The following is a 9,459-nucleotide window of genomic DNA, read 5'->3' on the forward strand; positions in this document are numbered from 1 at the left end:
TATATTCATGTACTTAATATTAAAAGGAATTACTTTTTTGTTTATCTGAGCACTGATGTGTATATTCATGTACTTAATATTAAAAGGAATTACTTTTTTGTTTATCTGAGCACTGATGTGTATATTTCATGTACTTAATATAAAAAGGAATTACTTTTTTTGTTTTCCGAGCACTAATGTGTATATTTAATGTACCTCAAACCTAGCTTCAAGCTGAAGAAACAAACACAAACATCATTGGTGAAAACAATGGTAAGGAATGTACTGTAGTAAATATAACCATGACTGATGAAAATGATCATTTTCCTGAGTTTGAAAACATAACAGAAGCCAAGATCAGTGAAAATGCATCAGCTGGAGATTTTGTGGCAACTATCAGGGTATGAAGTGTTTACATTATTTCATTTATAGCAACAATCAGGGTATGAAGTGTCTACATTACTTCATTTAGTGATAGGACCAGCAAAGTTAATAGATGGTAATTAGTACAGTGGCTGGTTACTGCCAGAATAGTGTGTTAAATTTCAAGTCAAAAAGATGGTTTTTATTACAGAAAGAATAGTTTGGTAAACTTTAAGTCAATTGTATGGCTTTTAATTATGTCAGAATAGTTCGTTAAATTTCAAGTTTAATAATAATCCGTATGTATGTTGTTAATATCCACTAATCCCTTAGTGGGTCAGAGGTAAGTTTGTGGACCTACAACACTAAAATTGTGGTTCTATTCTCCACAGTGGACACAGTGCTGATAGCCCATTGTGTAGCTTTACATGATAATAATGTTTTGACATTGAAAGTCACGTGATGCTGCTAGCGCATGCGTGACTAAGTTACCCGGTAGAAATTTTTTCCAAAGAACTTCAGTGATACAAGTCCTTTCTTGATTAAATCAGTTTATTATTTCCCGATACAAACTTTTAGTACACAGTCATTCCACAGTCGATACGTTTCTCGTCACTTTCAACTTTACGACTTTTATAGTACATACTATAAATCACAGCAATTCACAACATCAATAACTTTGCTCTCTACAAGTGCAAAACATACACTAACCCGAAACTCGCCGTGACTACTTTTCACTTTATCATACATTCAATCCCACTTGCTTTTCTCGGCAGGCTTATATACTAACAAAGAGGCGTCTCGATCCCACTCGAGTTTCTCCGATAATTCGCAAATTAACAAACAAGCAGATATGCAACGATAACAATACCCACCAATTCCTAGGTATACTGTTAATACCCATCAATTCCCAAATATGTTTTTAATACCCACCAATCTTTGGGTATGTTTTTAATAACCATTAACCCTAGGCAGTTATTAATATAATAGGCAGACACTTATATGGAAAAAGTTTAAATAAAAATTTATCTTCCCACACCTGCTGAGATTTTTAGTGGACTGTATTTGACAATTTCAGACTCACTGGGATCACTGGCCTTATGGGAATAACTATAAGTTAGATCATATTTTATCTCACAATCATCAGAGTTGCATTGAGTGTGGAACCTTCTTGTCAGTGCCAAAATGATTTTACTTGCCTAGCAGGAAAACAGCTGTAAAGAAGTTAAGTCACCCACGTCCAGAAACAGTTCATTTTATGTTTTTCTTTTATTATAATAGAGAAAGAAAGAAAAATGTTAAACCTGGATGCAATTGAGGGTAATAGTTTATATTGGTGCAAAGAAGAAGATGTAATAGTAGCATTAAGTTTTAAATAATAAATTTCTGAGTAACAGAATTTCATTTTGATTTATGTTTTCTTTTTTTTAATATACTTCATGAACTAGTTACAATAATATGTTTCTAACGTTTTCCTTTTAGGCTACAGATAAAGATATGGATTTTTTTGGTACAAAAGGCATTCGATATTCTCTTGTGGATGGAAGTTTCTCAAAAAGGTAACAGAATTTTTCTCCTATACATCCTTCTTAAAATCAGGTAACAATTTTTCACATGTACATCCTTTTTAAAATATAGGGAACAGCATGTTTCATGTGTACCTCTTCCTCTAAAACAGGTAACATGATGTTTCTTCTGTACATCCTCCTAGAAAACGGGTGACTGAATGTTTCTTGTATACATCCTCCTTGAAAACAGGTAGTAGAATGCAGTGTTCTAGTGCTAAATAAAGAAGTGCCAGAACGTGTTTAGCCCAATTAAAGTGGGATTCATTTGAAATAGTGGCAGAACAGCATTCTAGCTTTAAGAAAAGTACAAGTATGCCATGCCTACGCATTATTGTCCCATTACATCTCTGGTAGAATGTTTCTCATGTACATACTTCTTGAAATATAGTTTATAATATAAAACATGTTAAAATAGCAAAAGTAATTTAAATTGTAAAGCATCTATGGTCTGTTTAGTTTTAAATTCTGATATGGCACTTCCCTCCTCTCACAACATTCGCTATTTTCATTTGTTGCTGCCCTCTATATGCAAACTTTTTTATTATTATGCATGCCACAAGCCTTCCACACACCCTATTGGAACCTCTCATGCAAATCATCATGCGTCACTTCTCCACCAATATGAGAATAGTACACTCATGTGATACATATGACTTCCTCTGTGCACCTCTATTGAATTATCACTTTTTGTTTCTCAGTGCTTGCACTCAGACATTTTTTTTTCATCTTGATTACTGTTTGAGATTGAACTAGTTCTCGAAGTGATTTAATATCACATACTTATTTTTTTTGATACTTTCAGGTTCAATTATCCTTGTTCTAGTCACATTTATTACTTGCTGTACATATCTCGACTGTACATATCTCGACCAACAACTGTTGGGTTCAGTTCTACCCATTTGGGGGCAGGTCCCAATTGTGTTAGTCTCACCCATGCCAATTTTTCCCACCTGTCTTACCCTCACGACTCTTTTGTGGTAACTTTCCACAATCCATCTCCTGTCTGAGGCTATTCACAGACATTCTGAAGGATTTTCTAGGGACATCCTCTCCCTCCTTACCTCCATGTTGACCCATTTTTCATCTTCGGCTCTGGCTTTACAAACGTGGGTTTATCTATTCTCGGGACCTTTTAGGTTGTGATGCTGTTTTATCAAGGACACGTTTACCTGCTCCTTATCCCTGGGTTTTGTGTATGGCTCCATTTTATAAACATTTTATCTTTGATATGATCCAAGCATCCTTGGAGTTTTAGGTGGCATCTGTCCAGCAAAAATCTACCCTTTTCTATCTGGTAACCTATTTATCTCAGTTTGAGCCGAATGTGGTGCCGATTCTGGCTTCCCGTCCTTCCCCTTCCCAACCCTTACATGTCCCTCCTTCTTGTGAGACCACAGCTCGTCGTTTTTCTCGACGATGCACAATAGTTGCCATCTGGTGGGTTCAAGCCCAGTGGAGGACTCATCTTGCAACCTTTGTTCATCGGTGATATCCTTTCATCACCAATTACAAGTTCCAAGCTGCTGAGGTGGTCAACTATGGAGGCACCCTGCTGAATGGGTTCTACATAAGATGGCTATAACCATTCAGTTCAGAGTAGGGCAGTGGTGTCTGCCAGTGTAGATGATGTAATATTCTCCAATTTGTGATTAACCATACAAAGGAATGAGACATTAAAATGCAGTTCACCCCTTCGATTGGGAGCCTCCCACCCCATCCTACCCTCACATGGATGTTGGTACCCCACAGGCTGGTTTTGGATTTCGAGTGAACCAATCAACATAAGTCCTCACACAGGTTTAGGGTTGTCCTTCTTCCTCCATCAATTTCCTCCTGCATTGTGGGTCACAGCAGGGATATGTGGGATTATGCTGACTCTATCCTTGGCTCTTCCTCATTCTCACTTATTACGTGGATGTTATTGCCCTTTGGATGGTCTCAGCTTGTATCACGTTTGCAGGAGTTGATTACATGCAATAGACTTCCTTCTGATACTGGATGTAAAATTCCCAGATCTATAGCTCAGAACTAATCCTGTGTAATACCCAGGAATCGGAGTGGTTCTCATTTCCTGGTTCTTGGGTTTGAGGTGTAGATGATATGATTTTCATCCTACCCTCGCATGAATGTCAGTACCTCCCGAAGTAGTTTTGGATGTAGATGATTTACCAAGTACAGTCTGCCATGCCATAGCCACTCTATACCATGGGATGTATCTTGTTTACTTATTGTGGTATTGAGTCACTATATCTTTCTCTGATTAGGATCACATTCTCTCCCATTCAGATGTGCTTCTCTCATTTGTTGCCATAATTTCTTACACATTCCACACATGGGCGAATAGTATACCTGAATCATAAGTGGTGAGATTCCCCTGTTTGGATCTGACTCTCTCATGTACAGAGGTATCCTTTGGATGCTTTGTGCAGTACATCTACTCTTCCCTTGCACTCGTCTCTCCTCCTAATCAATGTGGGATTCTACCTAATCTTGTGTTTGTTTGTTTTGAATTTCGTGCAAGGCTACATTTGGGCTATCTAAGCTAGCCATCCCTAATTTAGCAGTGAAAGATCAGAGGGAAGGCAGCTAGTCATCACCACCTACCACCAACTCTTGGGCTACTCTTTTACCAACAAATAGTGGAATTGACAATCACATTATAATGCCCCCACGGCTGAAAGGGTGAGCATGTTTGGTGGAACAGGGATTCGAACCCATGACCCGCAGATTGCGAGTCGAGCTCCCTAACCACCGGGCCATACCAGGCCAGCTAATCTTGTGAGATAAGGTAAGTAACGTATCATAAGTTAATTTTCCTATACTTAAAATGTATTTCTGAAATGTACTTCCTTACTCTCACACTTCCTACTCTTTCTCCCCACTTACTTCTGGTGCTTCCGTCATCAAACTTCAAAGTGATAGTTCAGTAGAGGTGCATCGAGGGAGTCACATGTTTCACATGAGTGTACTGTTCTCCTATTAGTGGAGAAGAGATGCATCATGATTTGCATGAGAGACGTATTTGATTCCAATAGGGGTGTGTGGAAGGCTTGTGGCATGCACAATAAAAAAACTTTGCATATAGAGGGCAGCAACAAACGAAAATAGCAAATGTTGTGAGAAGAGAGAAGTACCATATCAGAATTTAAAACTAAACAGACTATAGATGCTTTACAATTTAAATTACTTTTGCTATTTTAACATGTTTTATATTATGAACTATATTTCAAGAAGAATGTACATGAGAAACATTCTACCAGAGATGTAATGGGACGATAATGCATAGGCATGGCATACTTGTACTTTTCTTAAAGCTAGAATGCTGTTCTGCCACTATTTCAAATGAATCCCACTTTAATTGGGATAAATACATTCTGGCACTTCTTTATTTAGCACTAGAACACTGCATTCTACTACCTGTTTTCAAGGAGGATGTATACAAGAAACAAGAAAGAAGCGATGTATGAAGATTTGAATGAGAGTCACATTGGAATCATTTTATTCCAATTGGGGGATGCAGAAGGCTTGTGGCATGCATAATAAAGAAGTTTGCATATAGAGGGTAGCAATGAATGAGAATAGCTTATCTTGTCAAGAGAGGGAAGTATCTATCGGAAATACATTTTCAGCATAGGAAAATTATATCATACAATATGGTACTTCCCTCATTTCATAAGATTAGCTGGTCTGGCATGGCCAGGTGGTTAGGTAGCTTGGCTCTCAATCTGAGAGTTGTGGGTTCGAATCCCCATTCCACCAAACATGCTCACCCTTTCAGCCAAGGGGGCATTATAATATGATGGTCAATTCCACTATTTATTGGTAAAAGAGTAGCCCAAGAGTTGATGGTAGGTGGTGATGACTATCTGTCTTCCCTCTAGTCTTTCAGTGCTAAATTAGGGACGGCTAGCTTAGATAGCTCTTATGTAGCCTTGCACGAAATTCAGAATAAACAAATGCAAGATTAGGTAGAATCCCACATTGATTAGAAGGTGGAACCGGTACGAGGGAAGAACAGACGTATTCCTCGAAAGAGTCTCCGAAATATACCTCTGTAGATGAGAGAGTCAGATCTGAAGAGGGGAACTACACCACTTCTGATCCACGTTTAGTCTTTGCCCTTATGTGGAACATGTAAGAAATTGTGAGAGGAGGGAAGTATCTATCGGAAATGCATTTTTGGTATTGGAAAATTATAACTTTTTAAAATTCTCTAAATAAATTAAGATTTATTATGATTTCTATGTTTATATCTTGTGTTAATTTTTAACTGTTATGGGCCATATTAATGGTGGGGCAGTGCACCTGGGTGCCAACCACGTGGGTCCCTGGTTCAAAAAGAAATTTTGGAATTTTTATGCACTTGTATTTATTAAGGGGGCAAATGCTATTCTACTGCCTCAGGCCTCATCTGACCTAAATCTGCCATGCTCTTAATTAAGTTTATGTAAAACCAAGCAAATACTTGTGTTTATATTCAAATGTTACTCAAGTTTGAAAATTTTACAAATATGTGGAATATTCCAGTTGTAATGTGACAGCTTTAAAGTTATTTCTCTAGAAAAAGCAAAATTACATACTATGTAGAAAAACAACAACAACAAAAGACCAGCTGTATAACATAGAAACTGTATTATATTTATTGTTGAGACAGCATAAAAATGTATTTTAGCTTTAAATTGCTGTCAATCAATCAGAGAAACTACCTTAATATCACAACTACCTTTTTAGCTTTAAATTGCTGTCAATCAATCAGAGAAACTACCTTAATATCACAACTACCTTTTCGTGTGTCGTAGCTGTTCAAAATAACACTTCTAATTGTTTAAATCACTGGTGTTCTTCAAAAATCTGTAAACTTATTTCTTTTACTTTTGGTTTCAAAATGTTTTTATGTTTGCTAAATCTGTGTTTTGTTTTGTGAATTATTGGACTTTGTAAGTCAAGATATGCACTAGAAAACAAAAACAAATTATAAATATTGAATATAGCACTACAGAAAAAAAATCAAAATATTACTGCTAAAGAATGTACATAAACTAAAATATTATTAAATAACTGTGAGACTGATAGTAAAGCAATAAGTGTCCATACAAATAAAAAGCAACAACCCCCAAAACCCAGTGTAATTTTCATAAGGCTTTTGCACAAAACACTACTTAATTAGTCTACCCTTTCCTTTCCAAAGTCCATCAATCACACACAGACTGTGACTTCTGAGGGCTTATCTGAGTGATTGAAACAGATGGGAATTTTTTGTGAAATATATTAATTACAAATTTTTTTTGCTTGTATTTTAAGGTTTGCATGTGATGTCTTGTCTTATTGGACAAACACTGTATCTTTAATGCAGTATAATAGTAACAGAAGAAATACTGTGTTCTTAATATGGAAGATGTAATTTCACAAAGACTATTTTAATATGACATTGTTATGATAGTACAAGGGCTGTATTTTAATATGGTTTAGTAGTTATACTACCAAGGTTGTATCTTAATATGGTATAGTAGTTATACCACAAAGGTTGTATTTTAATATGGTATAGTAGTTATACCACAAAGGTTGTATTTTAATATTGTATAGTAGTTATACCACAAAGGTTGTATTTTAATATGGTATAGTAGTTATACCACAAAGGCTGTATTTCAATATGGTATAATTGTGATAGCACAAAGGCTATATTTTGATATAGCTTTGTAGCTCATAGACCTAGGATATTACGTTTAACCCCTAAACGTAGGATAATTGACAGTTAAAATTAACAAATGTAATGACAAAACTTTAAACAAGATTAGATCTCAACAATTATGTAAGCCCAATGACTTTGGTACACATTCTTGGAACACTATAATTATGTTCTTCATGATTTATTGTTTGTTTGGTTTCAAATTTCGTGCAAAGCTATACGAGGACTATCTGCACTAGCTATCCGTAGTTTAGCAGTGAAAGACTAGAGGGAAGACAGCTAGTCAACACCACCTACTGCAAACTCTTGAGCTACTCTTTTTTTACTAATGAATAGTGGGATTGATCATCACATTATAATGCCCACACAGCTGAAAGGGTGAACATGTTTGGTGGAATGGGGATTCGAACCCATGACTCTCAGATTGATAGCCAAGCTACCTAACCACCTGGCCATGCTGGGCTCATTCATAATTTATCAAATTATCAATTGTCTAATGCTGAGAAATGGGTCTTTTCAACAGGATTAAATTTTTCTATTACACCTAAGAAAGTTACAGGAAAGCATTATTTTATATGTTATGAAATTTATAAAACAAATGTCTAAGTGTTAATTTGGTAAAAATAGATGCACAACTTTGAACATTTTAAAACAAAAGTTGGTGATTGTGTTCTTGAATGATACAAGATTTTTGACCTAAAACAAAAACAATAATGTAAGCAAGGCTGTTAGAAACTATAAGGATATTGTAATCATTGAACTTGATAAAGGTATTAGAATTGTGATTTTAATTAAGTAAAGTAGACTACATTAAGAAAGTATAAGCTATTCTAAATAGTATTGATCAGTTTATACAAATGGAAGCCAAATTCACAAGGTAGTTTTCAAAGTTGAAAAATAGACACCATGATAATGGAATAAGTTTTCCAAAAATCAGACCAGTGGGCTCACAAGTATTATATAGAATTCCTAAGATTCAACAACAGAACTGTCAAGTTAAACCAATGGTTTCTAGACACCTATAATGAACTGTTAGCGAGATATTTGACTCTATGTTTTTGGAAGAGTTTGTTCATAATGTATACTCTGTTAAAGAATGTTCTGAATATATCTAAGGGTAAAACAAACACAGTTTAATGATGTTGTTTTTTGTGAATTTCCAGTTTTGCCATACATGAGGAAAGTGGAAATCTCACTGTTAAAACAAATGATCATGGATTTAACAGAGAAAAAGTTTCAAGTTTTTATATTACAATCATTGCTCGAGACAATAATGGAACTGGCAATCGCAACACCTTATTGTTTAAAATTATACTACTGGATGCAAATGACCAAGCTCCAACTTTTGTACTCCAAGCTTATAAAGCATACATGTTTGAAAATGATGGGAAATTTACAGAGAATTTGATACTGTTGGTAAGATATCTTACACAAATATACCATAAGGAATGTGGTACAAAGCAGTTAAAGATTTCAGTTTAATATTTACTTAGTGTTTTTTATAATATCTGAAACTTTCTGTTATATTAGTACTTTGTTACAAGTTCATACTATTTAGTGGAATACATGAAGACTTTTACTAGGTTAGATCTCTGTTCAGTATTCAAGTGTTTATTATAATACTTGTGAACATCTGCAATAGTACTTTGTTACAAGCTCATACCGTCCATTATAATACCTGTGAATGTCTGCAATGTTTGTATTAAGTTCATACTGTCTATTATAATACCTGTGAATGTCTGCAATGTTTGTATTAAGTTCATACTGTCTATTATAATACCTGTGAATGTCTGCAATGTTTGTACTTTGTTACAAGTTCATACTGTTTAGTATGATACATGAAAGTTTGGTATATCATCAGAG

At 35.3% G+C, this 9,459-nt stretch overlaps 1 protein-coding gene across 1 annotated transcript in view; it reads left to right on the top strand.

Annotated features, from left to right (window-relative positions):
• The window catches only part of LOC111089152 (cadherin-23-like), a 66,488-nt gene that overhangs the window by 1,605 nt on the left and 55,424 nt on the right, over positions 1-9,459 (top strand). Inside the window, exons 2-4 of the mRNA XM_022401082.1 lie at positions 207-380; positions 1,825-1,901; positions 8,760-9,012. Coding sequence (XP_022256790.1) covers positions 207-380; positions 1,825-1,901; positions 8,760-9,012 — 504 coding nt within the window. The remainder of the gene's footprint in view (positions 1-206; positions 381-1,824; positions 1,902-8,759; positions 9,013-9,459) is intronic.

The sequence above is a fragment of the Limulus polyphemus genome, unplaced genomic scaffold, assembly GCF_000517525.1.
Source record: "Limulus polyphemus unplaced genomic scaffold, Limulus_polyphemus-2.1.2 Scaffold5388, whole genome shotgun sequence".
NCBI classification, from domain to species: domain Eukaryota; kingdom Metazoa; phylum Arthropoda; class Merostomata; order Xiphosura; family Limulidae; genus Limulus; species Limulus polyphemus.